The sequence below is a fragment of the Crocodylus siamensis genome, chromosome 4 (assembly GCF_052110815.1).
Source record: "Crocodylus siamensis isolate JL-2025a chromosome 4, ASM5211081v1, whole genome shotgun sequence".
NCBI classification, from domain to species: Eukaryota; Metazoa; Chordata; order Crocodylia; family Crocodylidae; genus Crocodylus; species Crocodylus siamensis.
In genome coordinates, this window is record NC_143398.1 from 177,433,629 (window position 1) to 177,456,094 (window position 22,466).

Genomic DNA, 22,466 nt, shown 5'->3' on the forward strand with positions numbered 1-22,466 from the left:
AAACGGAAAACCTGGATCCCAGATGATCACATACTGGTTTGTTCACAGGACCTCGATGTCATTCTATGCACAGGTTAGTACTGAACTAGTGATGAAGAGACAGCTGTACAGTGAGACAGACTGTTAACTAGAAGTGAAAAGATGGTTTGACTACTGCCCAGAAGAACTGGATTCTACCCTAGTCTCTAACAGAGAACTCTTATGTTTTTTCTAGGTTATTCCCTTCAGATTGCTAAGCAAGTTGTTTACCCTGCTGTCTTAAAGGGGCAAGTCAGTTCCATTCTTAAGGTGCAGACAGAAACGACAATTTTTGCTAGATTTAGCAACTGAAAGTGCTCTACAGGTATGGCCAAACACAGGGGCACAGCTGCAGAGTGCTTCAGCTGCAGAGCACTTTAAAAGGGCCCAATTCCATGAAAATCTGAACCCACATTACATGAGGGTTCAAATGAAGGTGCACCAAATAGGAGTGCCCTCAGTAACTTCTGTCTGCACTTGCCAGGAGCAGGGCTCAGTGGACCCAGCCCAGCACTGCTCTCAGCATTTTCAGAAGGCGGGGGGGGAGGGCAGGAAGAGAGTGAAGGAAGCTCGTTCTGCAGATTGCGCAGAACTGAAGAATGGGGAAGATAGATTGAAGCCCTCCAGAGGTGGGGAGCTCCAGTCCAAACACACACCCATTCCAGAGTGGACCTCCTGCCCCTGCCTTCTCCTTCCCCCTTCCCTCTTCCTGAGTCAGCAGGGGAGCTAAGAGAGAGGGAAAAGCTAGGGGAACAGACTGCAGAGACACAGCTTCTCTCCCTGGATAGGCTCCAAATTCAAGCTCAATCTTGCACCTTCCCAACCCATCTGTTGGGTCAGGAGGATCAGGCTAATGCATGGCACTTTTTGTGAAGCACCATGAGTTAGACCCAGCGCTGCACTTCTGTCTGCACCTTTAGTTTCTCAGGACAGTTGTTTTCGTTGTCTGACTTAAAACTCTTGGTCTGATTTCCAGAAGTCCTGAATACCTACAGCTGCAATTGAAATTAAGTGAACAATATATAAGGTGCTACAGCATACTAAGCATGCTGAAAAAGTCTGGAGTGTCTCAACCTGGAGACTTTTAAGCTTACTTTCTTAGTGGTTAACTCTACAAATGATAAGTGTCACCGAAAAGCTCACAAGGAAATGAATAAAACTACTGTATCTTCACGGCAGGGTTCAAACTATGTAGGGTAGATAAGGTCACACAATGAGTAACAAGTGTAACCCAAATTAATGAGCAGCTGTTGATTAAGTGAGAACAAACCAGCTTAGACTGAAACTGGAGTTCTAATGGAAGAAAAGCATGCGTTATCACATAACCAAACTGTACCATAATGCATACAAACAAGGGAGGCAAGTTAAGGTGGCACAGCCAACCTTAATGCTGGCATTTCCTAACTTTTGAGTACATGACTTTGCTACCTGAATAATGTTCTTTTAACATAGGTTGTGTGTGTGTTTGTAATTTTTTAAGTCCCTGCCCCCCCCCCAACTACTAGAAAGAAATTGGTAAGGACCTGAAGATAGAGGGCAAATGATAAATTAATGGTCCTAAGGAGGAAAGGAAGGAGAACAGCAAAATAAAACACTGGACTTCAAAAAAGCAGATCTTCTGAGACTTAGAACTAGAAGGGAAGATCCCTGGGAAAGAAAAAGGTGCCCCAAGAGACAGATGATTATTCCTTAAAGAGACACTATTAATTGCACAAGAGCTTGCTATCCAACAGTAGAAAATGATAAGAAGCTTAGCAAGAGATCCACTTGGCTAAACAGTTGATTCTACTAAGACTTGAAACATAAAAAAAGACTCTTAGAAAAAGTGGATACTTGGCCATATGAGTAAAAGAGTACAGTACTGGTATCAAAGGAGAAGGTTCAGGCAGGCCAAGATACAAACTGAGATCCAACTACCAAGAGATATGAAAGGCAACAATAAAGCTTCTGTAAAAACATTAGAAATAAGAGGAAAAATCAAGGAAAATGCAGACCCCTTACTGAGTGGAAAGGGAAAGCTAGTAATAGATGACAGGGGTAAGGCTGATGGGGTAGCTGGCACTTTGGAGGACAGGATTCAGAAACAAAGTTTGCTTAAAAAGTTGGGGAAATGGTCTGAAATAGATAGGGTGAAATTCAAGAAGCACACATACCAGGTACTGCATTTAGGACAGAGCAATCCAATGTACAGGTAGAAAATGGAGAATGACTAGCAAGACTACAGCATTACAAAAGAGGCTGTGTGGAGTATAGTGGACTACAAGCCAAATGTCAGCCAACAGTGTCATTTTTTTCTAAAATAAATAAATAACATAGCATACTGGGATGTATTAACAGGAATATCACATTCAAGTTACAGAAAGTGATTTTTCTCCTCTATTAAGCACCGGTGAGGCCTCACCCAGAGTACCGTGTTCAGTTTTAGGCACTGCACTTCAAGAAAGACTTGGAAAAATTGGAAGAGGTCTGGAGGAGAGCAACAAAAATGATTAAAGAGCTAGAATCATAAGGATTATTTAGTCTGAGGAAGAGAAGACAGAAGGGATTTATAACTGTTTTCAAATACAAGTGATCGAAATTGGGAAGATTAAAAGTCCAATGGCCTTAGTCACATTAGACTGATCCCTCAGCTTTAACCATCACTGTCACAATATGGCCTCCCCAAGGATGGCCGTGATGTCTTTAGGGCACTGTGACCACACTGGCTCTGCCCTATGGGCACCTATTAATCTCTCCTGCCATGTCTTGCTGGTATAAATTATGAATCGGGAGGATGCCCTTGAGTTGCTGCTCTGTCACAGTCAGACTCCTCTAAACAGTGTGGGTTGCTGGACCCTGTAACAGGGGGCTGCTTGGAGCTGATCTCCATGTGGCCCACTCACCTGTTTTTGGGTTAACCACCCACCTTCTTGCCCACCACGCCTTGATCTTAACAAATTAATTAGTTGGTAATAAGCAGGAGGCTGGCCATTGGCTGCCCTGATGCCAGGGGGCACTATCTGCAGCGCCATTCCTCCCCTACACCGCAGCCCAAGCCTCGCTGATGGCATCTCAATGTTCACATAATCACTGGGCCCCACTCTGGGCCACAGAATCCTCCTATGGAACCCCAACCTAGAGTCCTCTCATCAGGCGGCCTCATCCACCTTCATGCAGGCTATGTAGCTCCCTGAAGCCATTTTTCCCCTCTCAGGTGTGGTCCTCCCAGGACCTTCAGCTACCAGCCCTGGCCCACCTCCAGGTCAGTCAGAACCCCTGGCCCTTGGCTCTCAGGCGTCCCTCACGGTGGGCCCCCAGCCCTTTTGACCAATCTGGTCCTGGCCCCAGCACAGGCCAGTCAAGAGTACTCTCTCAATCAGCACTGAGTCTCTAGCCTCTCAGTCTCTCTAGGGTCCACCCCTGGGCCCTACACATAAAGGGGTTACCCACCCAGTGGTGGGGGCAAGGGGTTAAGGCACCCTGACCTGCCTTTCACCAGGGTGATGGCTGGCCTGGCGTTTCCTGGGAGCGCCCATGCCACTGAGAGCCCCACCAGGCCACCCACTCCCAGCAGGGTGTAGTTTTAGGTCATACCCAGGACCAGGAGCCTCCTACCATCCCCTACAGCTCCTCCCTTACCTCCAAAAGAACCTTAGTAGCCCTCTGGCCAGGCAATGGTGTTGCCTGCCTAACAGCAGCCAAAATGCCTTGTTTATATAGGCAGCCTGGAACCTAAAATGGCCGTCCTCATTAGGCACCTGGAGGCTGCCAGCTCCAGGGCCTTAAAGTGGCAGGCACACAGTACTCTACCACAGACCCTTTACTGGGTCTCACACTCAGGAGGTGCCTTACGGTATCTCCAAGCCTTATGGGCTAGATGTGTGGCTCCAACACCTTCCCTTTACCACCTCCCATGCCTCACACGTGGTATTTAAACATCCCTATTTTGATGAGGCCTCAGTCTAACTTGGCCTCCGGTCATCATTGGGCCCTTGGCCCCTGTCTCTGCATCCTTTGTGGCACTGGGCTTGCTGCAGCCCTGTCTCTGTGCCCTCTCCGGCACTACGACAGATTTTCACAGGGCTGTCAGAAGACAGAGGTAATAGAGGTTCCAAATGTTAATTCCCTGCTCCAAAGCAGTATGTGCTTTCTAAAGAGAGTTTTCTAAAGGTCACTTGGGAGGGTTTTTTTTTTAATAAAATTGGAAGGCAACTTCTATTTCCCTCACCTTGTTCTTGGAAATAGCCACATGATTTTGACTATAATTTTCCAAAAAAAAAGACCCAAGGCAGATATCTGCCGTGGAAAATTTCAGTCATAAGGTTAAAGTTTAGCAGACTCATAAGCAACTGAAAATAGGGTATTACAGTCAGAAGTAAAGAGCACCCTTAATGATCAGTAGTACACAGAAAAGAACATGCACTTGTTAGAATCTCCTATATCTGTTTGACATTGTGCAGTATATTAAGAATAAAAGGGAAAAATGTTAAAGCTGATTATCAGGAATGCGGCATGCTTTTCATCATCCAATAGGCAATTGGCAAATAACATCTACCTATTGCACTGTAGCCTTATTGCAAACTGCAGTGGATAAACAAGGGAAAGCAACTGGTGGGATGCCTCTTCTGTGGAAATGTTACATCATTCAAACAAAGGGGTGAAAACAGAGGGGGTGCAATAGCACAGTCTCACCCTCCCTTCAGATCATGCCACGGGAACAGCAGTTAGGGACTTTATAAGTTCTTGAATTAGGTAAGAGTTCCCCTTGCCTTTCCCCCTCCATGCTCAGCAGCACATTCTCTCCCCATCCCCCATTTCCCTTTCCCCTGCTCATTACTGACGCTGTCCTCCTTTGCATAGAGTAGAGAAGCTGCAAAGCCACTCCTGCCCCATCCCAGCCAGACTGCGGCAGGGAGCCAGGCTTAGTCTCTGCCAGCAGCAGCAACAGCAATGGTTGGTTTCTCCCTCCCTGCCTGGTCTCCTGGGGGGTTCTCCACCAGCCCAGGAGCAGGCTTGGGGTGTGGAAACCCGCCTGCTGCTGCTGTTGTCCGTAGCTAAACCCAGCTCCCCATGCAGTCTGGTTGGAGCAGGACAGAAGCAGCTCTAGAGCTCCCTCTGTCCCCAGGGCAGCCAGGCACAGCAGCAACAGGGTGCCTGGGAGGGCATGAAGGGGAGAGAAAGTGCCCACGAGCATGGAGGGAAGGGAAGAGGCACTGCGGTAGGGGGGGTAAATTCCTGCTTGATTTGAGTACATTTAAACCATCCCCAGGTGCTGCTCTCATGGCATGGTCTGCCTGCCCAATGTTGAGGAGAGGGAGGAATTTGAAAATGGGGCTGCAGCCATTCTTGCTCATTACCACAGATAAAGGAACCAGCACTCTAGATGACAGAGGGGTGTGTGCTCCTACATGCCATACCACACAGTTTCGCTGAGGCTCCTTGTGCAGGCATGGCAATAACATGTTGAAATGAGCACCATGGTCCAGAATCTACCATGACGAAGGATTTTCTCTATTTTACCTCTATAAAGAATGGGTAATAGGGCTAAACAGTGTACTTCAGCTCTTATTGAGAGAGAGCAATGTCATCAGTGCCATTGGGAAGAGAATTCATGCAGCCCTTATCCACTCACAGAATTTACTCTCTCAGCAAGTTACCAAAGCCAAGCTCCAAGAACTTGAACCTGTATTCTCCTCCCTTTTTCAATATGTTCTTCCTTCACCCCTGTTCCACCACCAACAGGACATGTAAATAATTAATCATAAAAGATGAGTTGTCAGACAATATCTGAGTATCTAAATCCATCTGATCACCTAAATTTCCCAACAACTTGAGTCTATGCTGGCAGTTAAAATGCACAGATCCTTGCCTTCAGTTGCCCATGCATTATTAAAGACATCATAAGCCTTCCCTCTCATTATTTTATGTGGAAAAATGGAGGAAAATAATAAAAGGGGGCGGGTTGCTTGTGGGAGGAGGGTGAAAGAAACACTAATTAGCAATGAGCAAGACAAAGAAAAAAGGATAAACATCTGCAACCAACAAGTAACCCAGAACACAGACTGTATAATGACCTTTTAATAGCACCATTAGAAGATGATACAATGTGTATTGGACACAGATATGCTAGATGCATGAAAGCTTTCCTAATGAGCTCCAATACACTGAAATGCTATCTCCTGCCAATTTTCATACATTTAGTATCTTGCATGCACATTCAGAGGACACTTGACACGAACACAGAGAGTGAGTGAGTGGGAAAGACAGTCCATTCATTACAGAACAGCTTTTGCAGTTTTAAAAAGCAAAGGTAATTGCTATCAAGTTTATTCTTGGTATGCTGCATCTGTGGCTTCTGGTCCTTTTGGATCTTCATTTCACTAAAAAAAGATAGATTTCACAGTTACAATTCACAACATCTCATTTTCAGAAAAATTAACTGGACACAAACAACTTGAAAAAGGAGAGAAGGCATAAATTTGTATTCACATCAGCAGATTATTTCCTTTAATTATCAAGATCAAATCCTACATTACTACTTCATAATTTAGTATCCTTATGTTGTCATTACCCATATAGAGAATAAATAGAACATATCCATAATAATGCATATACATCCCTCAAAAAAGTGTGTTAAAAGGCCATGCCTACAAAAGAGTCATTCAAACTTTTGTACTAAACACCATGTTATCTATCCCAAGAAAAGCTGCTTATCAAGTTATAAAAATGTTTTAAAAATGTATTTAGAGAATGAAAATTAGTATGCCATGTAAACTCTAAAAGGAAGAGACACGGTGCTAGGTTTTATGGGAAATGCAATTAAATCCAAGGCTGCAATGTATACTGTAAACGTGGGGTCTGTGTTTTTCTGAAAGAATATATGACTAAGGCTACAATGACTCTGTATCCAACGCTGCATTATCATGAAGTCGGTAACCATAGTAATCTGAGTGTTTTTTCCTGTCCAGTGCAAATTTGTGATATTTTAGGAACAAACTTCTATAAGGGAAGTGACCATATGACTGGTAGTAACTGGAATTTAGCACCTAACAGCAATTGATTGGCTTTAGCCAAGTTCATTTGTGGTCTTAGGTCAGTTCCTTATCAACAGGTGTCCAGGACAAAGAACTATCACTTAAGTAGCACTTAGTCTCAGAGGCCTTAAAAGCATAACAACCATGGCAAAGGAACCATGCTAGAAGTGATCCTTTCAGATATTAACACAATCTCACCTATGTGAGGAAGCCTGCTGGGGCCACTACATGAGCTATGCATCAGAGAACTTTAATTTCTAGGTGCTTGTGGAAGGTGCCAAATTAACAACACAAGAGATGGACAGCTACAGGGTCCTCCTCAGCCTTCCAGTGAAACTATTACTGGCTATGTCTAGCAGCAAGTTGATGTTTTCTGGATTAGGCCCTGAGTACATAGATGAAGAACTAAGACCTTCACCTCCTGGAAGCAGGAGTATTCCCTACATCCAGCAACAGGATCTGAAGGGTAATTCACAGTTGGGGAAAGCACAGTGGGTAATTTTCCTGAATAATGAGCAGGAGAGAAAGTAAAAAGATTTCTGAACAGCTGGAACAGACTGCTGTAGTTATTCTATTTGCCCAAATATGTGGGCTCTGCTCCCATACACAGCTCTAATTTTACTGTAGGAAAAAAGCCAAGTTTCCAGATCTCATCTTTGGACAGATATGGCAAACAGCTAGATTCCTCCTGTTCTTTACAACACATCACAGATATCAGATGATACAAAATAATGAGAAAACAAGGGCAAAACCCGAGGGGGAAGAAACAGAAACTGCAGGGTAATATAACTGCAGCTGACTCTTGTCATTTAATCCAAGTTGCACTATCGTTAGATAAGTGGCCCAGGGTCTGACTGTACCAGGATCAGCTCATGAATAGATTTCATAGACATTAGGGCTGGAAGGGACCGTGGAAGATCATCGAGTCCAGCCCCCTGCCCAAAGGGCAGGAAGTCAGCTGGGGTCATAGGATCCCAGCAAGATAAGCATCCAATTTACTCTTGAAGGTGTTCAATGTAGGCGCTTGAACCACCTCCGCTGGCAGACTGTTCCAGACCTTGGGGGCTCGGACAGTAAAGAAATTCTTCCTTATGTCCAGCCTGAAACGGTCTTGTAGTTGTTTATAACCATTCAACCTTGTCATCCCTTGGGGCGCTCTGGTGAACAAATGTTCCCCCAGACACTGGTGGTCACCCTGATAAACTTATAGGTGGCCATCAGGTCACCCCTGAGCCTGCGCTTTTACAGGCTAAAAAGCCTCATACCTCTCAGTCTGTCATCATAAGGTCTGCTTTCCTGACCTCTGATCATGCGCGTGGCTCTCCTCTGGACTCTCTCAAGCTTCTCCACATCCTTTTTGAATTGTGGAGCCCAAAACTGGACGCAGTACTCCAGCTGCGGCCTCACCAAGGCCGAGTACAAGGGGAGAATGACATCCCGGTATTTGCTTGAGAAGCACCTATGGATGCAAGCCAGCATTTTGCTCATTTTACTAGCCGCAGCATCTCAGTGCAGGCTCATGTTCATCTTATGGTCAATTATGGCCCCCAAGTCTCTTTCTTCCATAGTACTAGCCAGCGTAACACTGCCGAGCCTATAAGAATGCTGCAGGTTTTTCCTCCCAAGGTGGAGAACCTTGCATTTTTCAGTGTTAAACACCATCAGGTTCTTGTCCGCCCATTTTCCAAGCCTGTCCAGGTCAGCCTGGATCACCCTCCTGTCTTCTGGTGTGGATGCTTTGCCCCAAAGTTTGGTGTCATCGGCACACTTGGCCAGTCCGCTTCTGACTCCAATGTCCACATCATTAATGAAGATGTTGAACAATATGGGTCCAAGGACAGAGCCTTGGGGGACCCCACTGGTCACAGGACACCATGATGAATGACTGCCATCAATTACTACCCTCTGGGTCTGACCATGGAGCCAATTTTCCAACCAGTGGATTGTGGTGGACCCAAGGCCACAATTGGCCAGTTTCACCAAGAGGTGGTCATGGAATACCAGATGGAAGGCTTTTTTGAAGTCAAGATATATGACAACAATCTCTTCTCCCTTGTCCAGGTGATAGGTCACCTGGTTGTAGAAGGAAATGAGATCGGTCAAACAAGACCTACCCGCAACAAACCCATGCTGGCTATCCCTCAGGATGTTGGTGTCGGCCAGTCAATTAACGATGGCCTCTTTAATAAATTTTTCTAAGATCTTCCCCGGGATAGAAGTCAGGCTGATGGGCCTATAGTTAGCCGAATCCACTTTCCTCCCTTTCTTGAAGATAAGCACCACATTGGCCTTCTTCCAGTCTTTGGGCACTACACCAGAGAGCCAGGAGTTTTCAAAGATCCGTGCCAGGGGCTGGGCTATGATGCTCGCCAGCTCCTTGAGTACCCTGGGGTGTAGATTGTCAGGGCCAGCTGACTTGAAGGTATCCAGCCTCTGAAGATGTTTCTTTACAAGGTCAGCATTGATGGAGGGCAAGGGATCTCCCTCACCCGGACCTCCCTGTCCTGTAGTGGGCATGGGCGTCCCATGGGACTGATGAAAGACTGACACAAAGTACCCATTTAATAGGGTATGATATAGCAAATCCCATTTGACAGGGTTTTTTCCTCCCCCCTGATGTTTAGCTTCTTTCTACAGAACACTAATAAGCAGCGGTGTAACTAGGGGAGGGTGACTGGGCATCCATTCCACTGCCAAATTGTAGGGGAAGGGAGAAATGGCTACCACAGGCAGCATTACTACACTGCTGGTAATTAGCCACTTGCTGAGGAATCAGAGGCAAAAGAGCATGTGACAAGACAGTGTAGACAGCAAGTGTGTGACTACATAAGATGGCCTCTTAATGAAGGCACAATGGATAATGTCTCTAACTCCCACACCTAAGCAAAGTTCTATATTCTTTGGGACCAGGGTAACTCTCACTTTTCCTCTTCATAGTTTTAGTCTCATGTTGGTCTCAGGTACATGCATAGTCAAGTCCAGGGTTAACAGTTATCTCATTTGGTGGGAAATTCTGATTTTGAGATACCAGGTTCTAGACAAATTACTCACTGGTGAGGTAAACGCCCACCTGGTGTTGGATGACTAACCAGTCCTACCAATGGTTAGTCATCCCAGTGGAGGCCAGGGGCCCCCTAAGCTTCACATGAAAGTCTCTTTCTTTACCACGATTATATATCCACATCTTTATATTACTTTATATTGCACCTGATTTGCTTTTAGAGAACATTTTCCTGGTATGATTCATGACAGAGAAAAATGAACTGCAGTAGGCTTGAACATTGGAAGCAAAATCAGGAGCTTGTTGCTTAATTTTTCTTGTCCCAGCTAACTGGGCAGTATTTTTCTTAGCTGTTCTCCACAACCGAGAACCTGAAGTTTAGTTCGGTTTTGTTTGTAAATGAAACCTAAGTGTCATGTAACAACACAATTTCAGGTGCTGGGGCTTTTAAAGAAAGCTTTCTGTATATTTCACTCCACAAAATACCTTTGTATCAGATCCATTCATTTCTTATCTGCCATAGTTTGCCAGTGCCTGCTGACTGTGGCACAGTATCAGGTCCTCTGCTAGAAATTAGAGATGGTTATTTTTATCCTGTTAAGATGTGGTTTTAAAAATCTCAGAATGTGAGACAACAGATAATAACCCCAGACAAGTCTCTGGTCAGATCTAGTTGCTAAGTGGGTTCTTTAATCACTAATGTGATTCCTGCATGCGAATTCTGCTGGGGTTCTTGTCAGCTATAAAAGACGACTTATGCTACTGTATTGAATACCTTTCAGAATTCAATGTATCCTAATAATTCACAGTTTTTAAAGGACCAAAAAGACCACTGTGGTTATCTAGTCTGACCTTCCAGTTAATGCAGGCCACAGGACTTGTCCTAAATTAATTCATGTAAGAATTAACATATATCTTTTGGAAAATGATTCAACATTGATTTAAAAGTTACAGTAATAAGAAAGCCATCACTTCCAATATTACTTGCCCAAATGGCTAAAAAAGGCTATATCTCATTTCTTATCTAGATCTGTCCAGCTTCATCTCCCAGTCATTGAATCTGTCTCTCCTAGATTAGTAAGATCTCTATTACAAATTTCTGTTCCCATGTATATATAAACTATGGCTAAGGCACTCTGTACCCTTGATTAAGCAAAATTAATTGAGGTCTTCAAATCTCACTGTACACCACGTTTTCCAACCCCAAAATCATTCTTGTAGCTTTTCTCTGAATCCTCTCCATTAATAAATATCCTTCTTGAATTTCAGACCAGAACAGAATATACTATTCCAACAGAAGTGATACCAGTGCCAAAAATAAGCAGTCTACCTTCACTACTCCTAAAATGGACTTGACAATATGTTTGATAGAGATGGTGTAACAAGTGGGCATCCCAGGGCCATTCTCAATGTAATCCTGTCCACTTGCTTTCAGGCAAACCACTTGTCCACCTTTCCTGCCGTGCCTTGATGTAAATGATTACCATACTTCAATCAGGTAGGAAGCTGCCCTTTACCTGCCCCAGTGACAAGAGCCTATGGACATGACTCTGACCTTCCCTTATCATGCCTCAAGCCTCTTCACCAGCTCCAAACCCTGTCCCTGGGCTCCAAGCCCCTCTCTGGGTGCCAGGCCCCTCTTGGGTCAGCTCACAGAGGTAGCGAAGGCTAAGGATGTGGTTGTCATGGGGGACCTGAATTTCCCGGACATCTGCTGGGAAGAGCAGTCAGCCAGGTCTGAATGCTCCCGCAGGTTCTTGGCCAGAGTGCAGGACCTCCATCTAACCCAGGAGGTGCACAGCCCCACCAGGGGGGATGCCTTGTTGGACCTAGTGCTGGCCATGGGTGATGACCTGGTGAGGAGGCTGCGAGTGCTCGACCACCTGGGCGACAGCGATCATCGCCTGCTGGAATTCACCATTCAGCGCAAGGTGGAAAAGGCATGCAGTAAGGCAGCAGCCCTAGATTTTAGGAGGGCAGACTTCAGCGAGCTAAGGAGGATAGCTGGAGAAGCGCTGAGGTCCCGAGGGGGAGGGGAGCCAGGTGTCCAAGGAGAGTGGTCGCTCCTTAAGGAGACGATCCTCCAAGCCCAAAGGAAGGTAATCCCAACCAGGATCAAAGGGAGCAGGAGAGCACACAAGCCTCTGTGGCTCACCAAAAGCATCTGGGAATGTCTCCTTGCTAAAAAGGAGGCTTATACCTAGTGGAAAGAAGGGGTCATCACCAGGGAGGACTATTCTGTAGTTGCTCGGGAATGTAGGGGGGCAGTTAGGAAGGCCAAGGCAGAGATGGAACTGGGACTAGCTTCCCAGATTAAGGACAATAAGAAGTCTTTTTTTAAATACATAGGGGGTAAAAAGAAGGTCCCGGGTAATGTGGGGCCCTTGCAGGACAACATGGGTAACTTGTTCATCACACCAGACGGCAAAGCTAACATGTTTAACGATTTCTTTGCCTCCGTCTTCCTAAGTAGGGACCAGAACAGCCACCTCCCTGCTGGGCCCCCCTCGGGCCCCGGGGGCGGCACACATGGGCCACGGATTAGCGAGGATTTAGTTAGGGAGCTTCTGGAGGGGTTGGACGTATTCAAGTCAGCCGGCCCAGATGATCTCCACCCTAGAGATCTAAAGTAACTGGCCGAGGTCATTGCAAGTCCCCTGGCACAACTTTATGAGCACTCGTGGTGCTCTGGTGAGGTACCGGAGGACTGGAAGAGGGCCAACGTGGTCCCCATCTTCAAAAAAGGCAGGAAGGAGGACCCGGGAAACTATAGGCCGGTTAGTCTCACCTCGATCCTAGGCAAGCTGTTTGAGAAAATTATGCTGGCACACATGCAGGAGGGGCCAGCAGGGGACTGCATGCTTAGGGGCAACCAACATGGATTCATCAGTGGAAGGTCCTGTCAGACCAACCTGGTGACCTTTTACGATCAGATCACCAGATCGTTAGACACAGGGGTTGCAGTGGATATAGTCTTCCTGGACTTCCGGAAGGCTTTTGACACTGTCTCTCACCCTGTTCTCATTAAGAAACTGGGGGGCTGTGGTGTAGACACCCACACAGTCAAATGGGTCGCCAACTGGCTGGAGGACCGCACCCAGAGGGTGGTAGTAGATGGGTCCTTCTTAACCTGGAAGGACGTGGGCAGTGGGGTTCTGCAGGGCTCGGTCCTCGGGCCCGCACTGTTCAACATCTTCATCAGCGATTTGGATGAGGGGGTAAAAAGCACCCTGTTCAAATTTGCTGATGACACTAAGATGTGGGGGGACGCGGGTACATTGCAAGGATGCAACAGGCTACAATCAGACCTCGACAGGTTACAAGGGTGGGCGGACGAGAATAGGATGGGTTTCAACACAGACAAGTGCAAGGTGATGCACCTGGGGAGGAATAACCGGCACCATACCTACAGGTTGGGGAACTCCCCTCTTGTCAGCACGGAGGCGGAAAGGGATCTGGGGGTCATCATTGACTCCAAAATGAACATGGGCCAGCAGTGTGGAGAGGCAGTCAGGAAGGCCAACCGCACCTTGGCATGCATCCACAGATGCATCTTGAGCAGGTCCAAAGAGGTGATCCTCCCCCTCTATGCGGCACTGGTCAGGCCGCAGCTGGAGTACTGCGTCCAATTCTGGGCGCCGCACTTCAAGAGGGATGTCAACAGCATGGAGAGGGTCCAGAGGAGGGCCACTAGTATGATCAGGGGACAACAGGGCAGGCCCTATGAGGACAGGCTGTGGGACTTGAACCTGTTCAGCCTCCAAAAGAGAAGGCTGAGTGGGGATCTTGTGGCCTGTTATAAACTAGTCAGGGAGGATCAGCAGGCATTGGGGAAGTCACTGTTTCCCTGAGCACCGCCAGGAGTGACCAGGAATAACGGTCACAAGCTGGCAGAGGGTAGATTTAGGTTAGATATCAGGAGGCGCTACTTCATTGTCAGGGCGGCTAGGGTCTGGAACCAGCTTCCAAGAGAAGTGGTGCAGGCTCCTACCCTGGGGGTGTTTAAGAGGAGGTTAGATGAACATCTTGCTGGGGTCATTTGACCCCAGTATTCTTTCCTGCCATGGCAGGGGGTCGGACTAGATGATCTGCTCAGGTCCCTTCCGACCCTACAAACTATGAAACTATGAAACATCAGGACTAGGGCTCCAAGCCCCATCCCACTGCACTCACCCATTCATACCCACTATCCCCTCACCCAGGAGCTCCCCTACTAGCTCCCCAAGGCTCAGGGCCCCACCCCCCTGGAGCATTACTCCGGTTCCTTAATGCAACCTCAGACTCAACTGCGAATCTGGGTGCAGCCACAGGTCCCTCCACCTGGGCTGGGCCCTGCCTCAGTGCTCACAGTGAGCCTGGGCTCCCCCTGTCCAGACCTTAATTATCCACCAGAAATGTGGGGCTAATCAGGCTGGGGTTATCAGGAGTCCCTACCTGCCTTTCACTGGAGAGGTAACTGGCCTGGCATTTCTGGGGGGCTGCCCCACCATGGACCATCCCACCAGACCACCCTTCCCTGGCAGGCTGCAATTTCCAGTCATGCCCAGGACCAGAAGCCTCCAGCCAGATGCCATAGCTCCTCCCTTACCTCCGAGTTGTACTGAACAGCAGCTCAGTCAGTGGTGTCTCTCCAGCAACTAGCAGCAGACTGCTGCCCTTGCTGTTCAGGGCCCATCCCTTATATATAACAGCTAGGCCCTGTTCCCCTGTGCTGATTTGGCCCACAGATTCCAGCATTAATCAGACAGTCATGTACTTTATCCTTTGTGTTTGAGAACATTAAGGCTAGGGATAGATGTTAGAAAAGCCTGAGCCTGAATTGATTCAATCTTTGCAGGTTAGTTTAACCCAGCTAGGCTAAATCAATTTTGTAACTGGGGCTGTGCAAAGCTTCGGATTGTGATTCCAATTTGAAGATGATTTGGAGGCTGAATCTATGAATCCAAATTGAATCACTAGAAGCTTTAGGCTTTCCAAATAGATTTAGAGCTTCCGAATCAGTTCGGAAAAGATTTGGCAATTCTGGGAAACTGAATCCCTGCACCTATCTCCTTCACAGCTGGCAGGCTTTGTGGCCACAGCAGGCCCTAGCAGGCCTGCAGTTTTCACCCCCCTGTGCCTTAACACACATACACAGTGTCACCTATGTCATGAGTTTTGCTTGTCAGCAGTTTGAGGTGCAGTTTTCCAGAAACCCCTGCACCTATCTCCTTGAAACTTGGCAGGCTCAGCAAGAGCTACCATCCTTGCAGGGTTCACCCTGCTGTGGCTTAACACATGCACATAACATACGTTTTACTTTTAGGACTTTGAGGTGCAGTTTCCTAGAAACCCCTATCACCTTGAAACCTGGCAGACTTCATGCCCCTGGCAGAGGTTACCACTCCTACAAGTTTCATCTGAATCAGCTAAACAACAAAGTTATAGATATTTCATTGATTCCCCATTATACCATATGGCCAAATCTCTGAATCTCGCCGAATCGGCTCCGAATATTTTCTGAATTGATTCGGCCAAATGGAATCAGAAAAGCAATTCAAATCTCTGAACTGAATCAGCCAAATCTGAATCAGCCAAATCCAAATTGAATAGGTGCCTACAGGGATGAACTGAGCAGGCCATGGACAGGCTCTGACAGGACACTCTCATTATTCCCCCCTCTCCTAAGCAGCCTAGCAGGGAATTTTTATCAGCCCTAACTCAGTGTTTATCAACCCATTAAGAAAACAAAGCCTCTCTCCATCAACTAATAGAGTGCTTCTTAAACAGCTCTTCCAAGGAAGGACATTAAGCTACCTGTTGATTAGCTCCAAAAAGCCTGTCTGCCTTCATCCTCTCCCACAGCATGGACCATAGCCAGCATGTGGTCTGCTAGCTAATGTTGAGGTGTCTGCATAAGCAGGGAAAGACCAGTTGCCTGCAAGTTTCTGCCAGAGTTCTGCCCAAGGAGCAGAGGGGAAGGGCCAGCCCTGCTCTGGAGCAGAGATCCCTACCCAGCCAGAGAGCATGCCAGCAAGAGGTCTGGGACAGACATTGCATAAACCAGTTTGACCCAAATCAGTTAAGTCTGCTACTACATTCAACCAGGTTTCTCTTAAATTGGTTTCAGTCATTTTCAAACTGGTTTATGTGCACTGAACATCTGTTCTGTTACAGGTTTACTAGTTGCTGATCACATAAACTGGTTTATGTGTAACGTCTATCCCTAGCATAAAATAAATCAGACATTTTAGTTACTTCCTGTTTATCTTTAACTTTTCCGCTACTGGGGAAAAACACTTAGAAAAAGCAGAGTGCACACTAGAACTATTCTTCAAGGAAGTGGGAGAAATCAGAAAAGATCTGAGAGTTATAAAAAGGAAAAGTACAAATTAAAACTATGCATCAGCTTGTCCTAGCTTGAGGCTATAATTAAAAAGGCTTAAGGAAAGCATCTTTTCTTACAGAACAAATAAAGCCCTTATTAAGGAAGTTGTTACTTCCCCTTTCCTTTTAGTTTTGACCTCTGTTAGGAGAAAGTATAGGTTTCCTTAATGTATAAGTTTAAGAAAAATCTGCTTAGGAACCAAGACATACATGGGGGGTTGTCAATGAGTCACTAACATTAAAACTATCATTTTTCCAAACCAGAGAAATGAAATTAATCCTCGACACACATTTGGAATTCAACCCTGGCCTCTTGTGCCCAGAGCACCAGTAAGACTGCCTGATGTACTGCAGAAGCCTGTTTAGTAGGAACTGTACATGATTCATTTCTTATCATGAAAAAACATTTTACTAAAAAGCTTTCCTCATCATCCCCTGACTACTTTAACATGTTAAACAGCCATATCCATGGTGTGTCAGTTAAGCTCATTTAAAATCACTTTCCTTTGGATTAACTTCTTCCTTCTACGATATGGCAGATAAAATACCCACAGCAATTAGAACTACTCCCACTGAAATTCTCAGAAGTAGGTTAGCCAAAAATGACTTGTGCAGGGCAGGCCTTGCTATGTCCAATGAATTGCTTGCTCCTTCACTATCATTTCTATTAACTAGGTGCCAAAACATCACCCTTGCACCTAGATTGCAGGCAGAGATGTAATGAACAGCTGCTGCAGACCAATTGCTTTTTTTCTCTCTTTGATAGCGTAACACAGAACTTCTTACTTGTTTGCATTACATCTCCAGCTGCTCTAGATAAAGATTTATATTAGGCACCATTACAAGTGATCTCTTAACAACCAATAACAGATACAACTGTGCATGCATTCACAAATCATATTAATCAAGACTTGTAATGCACTTCAAAATATGCTATTGTCATTGTGTTTCACATATGTCCCAAGGGCATAATTCAGAGATCCAAGTCAAAAAACGTTATCGTTCACAGGAATTTCTCCTTTACCATCTGGAATAGGTGGAGATGAAGGGCACAGGCTTCTCTCAACATTTACATTTGTAGTAGGCACTCTAGAATATTAATGTTGTAGAACACTGATCACATCAACCTTGCCATGGCACAACCAACTATTGGACTTATTGAAAACTGCCCGTCCTGCAACTGGAAACTGATTCTGTAGCTATAGAAAAGGTACAGCGCTAATAGGAAATCTTTGTTGCATCACACAGCCAACTGAACCCAGCCCTGTCCTGAAGAGACCACCAGGATGTGGGTCCAGCTGCAGCAGTTTCCCCTCACTCCCCCCGCCCCCCAGCTTTGTGGCACTGAGCAGCTCTGATATGCCAGTGGCCTGCCCATGCCATTGCCCTTCACTCGCAAGCCACAGTCCCCCATTCCTGCCTGGTGCCCCTCACTCCCCACTGACAGCCCCCTGGGTCCTGCCGGTGCCCCCACTCCCCACCCACCCTGTCAGACTGCAATGGGAAACCCACAGCTTCCTGGATTTTTCTCCTTTAAAGGAGAAAATCCAGGTTTTTCGCCTTAAAAATAAGGAAGTGTAGGTTTTACTGTATTTTTCCATGGCGAATGAAAAACCTGGATCCCTGGTCATTAACAGGAATCTGGGTTTTCCATTTCCCATAAAATGGAGAAAACTGAAGATTTTACCTTTTATCATAGGCAAAGATGGATTGTCATTGTACTGGAGAAACTCACGAATTTTGCAGTTTTGCAGGGTTCTAGCCTGCAAGAGGCTGGGGGAATGGGAGGAGCGCAGTCAGGCGCGGGAACCATGTATATATGCACATGGCCAGAAGGCAGCCTGGAGAGCAGCTCCCTCAGGTAAGTGTGGGGGAGGGGAGATTGAGGGCCCCATAGGAAGGGAGGGAGGGAGGGAGTTGGGGAGGGCTGGGGCTGGAGCTGCTGCCCAGCTGGGCAGTGGGTGGGGCTTGGGGCTCTGGGCCGCAAAATGCAGTTGCAGGGCTCCAGTGGAGAGCGGGATGGGACTGCAGGTGGCTCATCTCGGGGGCAGAGGTGGGGCCCACTGCCTGCCATTGCATGCACTCTGGGGGGCAGGGGCACAGGCTGCCCATGGCTAGCTGTGCACAGGGTGGGGGTGGGCACAGGCTGCCCATGGCTGGCTTGGGCTCCCACCCTGCTGCCCTCTCCTGGGGCCTCCACAGCCAAGCAAGTGAGACTTAGCACTGCAAGAAACAGTGGAGCCACATGGGGATCTCCTTGCTGCTATGAGCTGTGCACTGCCTTGGTGATGTGTCCCCTACCCACGTGACAGCAACAGAGGTGGCAGCATGGGGTTGTGCCCCTCACTGCATCCCCTTGCTCACGGGATGTGTCACCAGGGCAGCACAAAGCTCACAAGGAGATCCCCGCATGTCTCTGCTGTTCACTGCTGTGGGGTTCTTGGGGAGGGCAGCAGGGTGGGGAGCCTGAGCTTGCAGGGGACAACCTGTGCCTGTGCCTGTGCCTGTGCCTGTGCCTGTGCCTGTGCCTGTGCCTGCCCCACACACAGATCTGAGGGGCATGGGTCCCCCCTGCCCTCCAGAATGCACCCAGTGGCAGGGAGCCACGCCCCCACCTAAGCCTGCAGAAGGCAGGCAGCGGGCAGTGGGGGGGCTCTACTCCACTGCAGCAGCCGCTGCCTTCAGCCAGCCGGGGGCAGGGGACTGTGGACTTGGGTCCCTGGCCCCACAGACCTGGCAGCTGGGGGCCCCTATGGTAGGGCTGGGAGGTGCAGGGGGCTGTGTGGGGGCAGGAGGAGCACCAGCAGGGCCAAGGGGCTATGGGAAGAGAAGTGAGAAGCCTTTCATTTTAATCAAGGATACTGGAGGGTTTCATCAGAGATTTTGAATTTATTTTTTTAATCAGAGAATTTGAGATTTCTTTTAACCAAGGAAAACCAGGATCCCTGGTCATTACTGACCCAGGCTGATTTAAACTGACAATTTAAAGGCAAGAGATTTTATATCCAGTCCATGAGGCACCTAATCCCAAACATGTTAAAACCAGGTATACAGGAAAAATATTTTGTTTAACATACATTTTGATCAAATTATTAAGTTATGCAGTGGAAGAGCAAGCCAAATATGCCACAGAGAAATGGCCTTGCATTTGAAAGCTTGTCTAAATTTATTCCAGCTACAGAGTTGGTCCAACAAAAAAAAAATCACCCTAAGAAATCCTTGCCTCCAAGAAAAATGGTGCCATTTTATAAGCTCTTTGCTTTCTATGTCACTTTACACTAGCAACTAATTGCATGCTAAAATATTTCCAAACTTGAATAAACATCATGTCACAGAAAAGTATTGCCTTGATACTTGATTTTGTCATGGTCCCGCTGCTGCTGTGGTCTCCATGGAAACCGGCTGCAGCAATGTGGGCAGGGGCTGCTGAGAACCAGAGTCCACTGTGGGCCCAATCGGGCCCATGGACCAGACTTTGCCTGCCCCTACTCTAGTGTTACTAGTTTTTCAGGACATCATTTCTCTGAGCTATTCCACAGCCCCAGTTCACCACCACTTGTCCCACAACATTCCTCGACAGATTGATGTTCTATGAAATGTACTTACCTAAATGGGATTACTCAAACCTGTAGGGGTTGATATCACTGGGTTTATGCCATGTTTTATATGGATTGCCTCTCCTCCCTGAAGAGAAGGCCTCAGGAGCAAGTATAGCTTTTGGAAAAGAACATCAAAATATAGGTGCATCTTAAAACATTTTCAGAACCATGCTCATTAAGCTTAGTGAAATACATTTCAGATAAGACATCACCAAAAGCACTTCTGAATAAATGTTAGGAAAGCTGAAGTTCAATACCATGAGCAAGCATATCCTGACTTTTGTTAAGGTGAATATCATGATTCAATGAGGCATGATCAAAATTAAAACTTACCTTATTACACTCAACAGAGCAAGTCAGCAATGTTACACCTATTCTAAAAGTTACTATGAGACTAGAAACTTCTCCATTGGTGACAGATTTCCATATTTCCTATTTTGCACTAGCATTCTAAATGTAGGAAAAGCCCCAACCTGAGAAGATGAGATCCAGACATTGATCTCAGAAGGTTCTTCTTGAATAATATTAGGTAATCTGAGGGGGTAACACTAAGTATGAACAGGCATTCATTTCTAGCAGTGGAAATTTCTGGGAATACTTCCACCTCTACAAATCTTCCTGGCAGAGGGCGCAGTACAGGAGTTCAGTCTAGGTTGGCCAGACTGCAGCTGCTTCATTCCTCCCAGCCCCTCCTGGTCACTGTGGTCTGTGGAAGTATAGGGAGCATTTCCCTGCTGCTATACTCCCCAGCAGGTCTTCCTTCCCAGTGCAAAGAACAGACAACGGGCAGCAAGCAGCTGCTCCTCCTCTCCCCGCCTGTTCTCTGGGAGGGGAGGGAGCATCAGGGCAAGGCATGCAACCCATTCCTCAGACCAGGGACACACCCGTCTGGGGGTATGCACAGGGAGCAGCAGGCAGCTGTTTGTCCCCTCCTGTCTCAGTCTCTAGGATGGGAAGGAGCAACAGGGCAATGTCGCCATGTCTTCTCCATGCCAAGAAGGCTGAAGGAGGGAGGGCAGCAGCAGCTCAACTCCTCCATGATAGGGAAGAGTTGAGCTGCAGGGAAATGCCCACCCACTTTCTGCAGACTTGGGTCTCTGGCTAGGGACAGACATTCAAAAAGCCTGAGCCTGAATTGATTCAATCTTTGCAAGTTAGTCTAACCTGGCTAGGCTAACTCAGTTTTATAACCAGACAGACATCCCAGAAATGCAGGGACTTGCCTGCAGTGCCTCAGGCTAGAGATCAGGGGGTGCTACAGCAGCCCTCCCTTTACTTCCACAGGGCAGAGCTGAGGGGGACGTGGTCAGCTCCTGGCAGGACACTGTGATTATTCCCTCCTCCCCATCCTGAGCTGCCTAGCAGGGGATGTTTAGTACCCCTAACTCAGTGTTTATTAATCCATTAACAAAACAAAACAAAACAAAACCTCTCTCCCTTAACTAATGGAGCTCTTCTTAAACAGTTCTTCCAAGGAAGGACACTAAGCTACCTGCTGATTAGCTCCAAAACACATGTCTGCCTCTGTCCTCTCTCACGGCATGGACCATAGCCAGCATGTAGTCTGCTAGCTAATGTTGAGGTGTCTTCAAAAGGCAGAGGGGCAGGGAGAATAATCCCTGCTTAGCAGGGAGAAGACAGGCAGATGCTCTGTGCCTCTGCCAAGCTCCTTCCAGGGAACAGAGGGGAGGGGACAGCCTTGCTGTGGAGCAGAGGACCCCACCCAGCCAGAGAGCATGCCAGCAAGGAATCTGGGACAGACATTGCATAAACCAGTTTGACCCAAATCAGTTAAGTCTGCTACTACTGACAGTCTGGGGAAAGCACAGGAGAAGCTGCTGTTTAGCTCCTCCAGGTCTACCAAGAGAAACTCTCCCATAGGGTATATTGTCCAAGTTAATGTCTGGAAGGTCTTTCTCCTAGAGGGGACATATTTCTCTTGGAAGAAACTGAATGAACTACTGTGGTGCCCACAGACATTTAGGGACCTCACTTTAACTCATGGCACTTTACACAAAGCAGGGGGGGTTGAAGCCTGCCTGCACCAGCCCTGGCAGCAGGTGAGGGTGCTCCAGCAGCCTCCAAGGAGGCTTCCAAACCACCCCTCTCCCCAGCCATCACTCCCACCCAGCTCTGGCCATGGCAAAGCCCAGCCAGCAGCTGCATACTGCTGCTGTCAAGAGGCTCAGGTTGGGGGTGAACAGGGAGCTCCTTTCCCCCACCCCTGGGTCAAGCCTCTTGTCATGAGCAGCACTCAGCTGCCAACTGGGTTTTGCCATAGCTGGAGATGGGGAAGATGGTGGAACAGAGCCCCCTCGCCTTGTGGGCCTGGCCAGCCCCATCCAATGCCCCAGCTGGGGTAGCTGGGGTGGGGGGGACACAAGGCAAGGGGGCTCCGTTCCACCCTGTTTCCCCACCTCCAGCTCCAGCTATGGCAAAGCCCAGCTGGCAGCTTTGTGCTGCCCCCTT

At 47.4% G+C, this 22,466-nt stretch overlaps 1 protein-coding gene across 1 annotated transcript in view; it reads right to left on the minus strand.

Moving 5' to 3' along the window:
• Positions 1–6,060: 6,060 nt before the first annotated feature.
• SPP2 (secreted phosphoprotein 2) overlaps positions 6,061–22,466 on the minus strand; it is a 28,217-nt gene continuing 11,811 nt past the window's right edge. The window contains exons 6-7 of the mRNA XM_090041231.1: positions 20,005–20,112; positions 6,061–6,377 (exon numbers count right to left, since the gene is read on the minus strand). Coding sequence (XP_089897357.1) covers positions 20,015–20,112 — 98 coding nt within the window. The 3' untranslated portion in view covers positions 6,061–6,377; positions 20,005–20,014. The remainder of the gene's footprint in view (positions 6,378–20,004; positions 20,113–22,466) is intronic.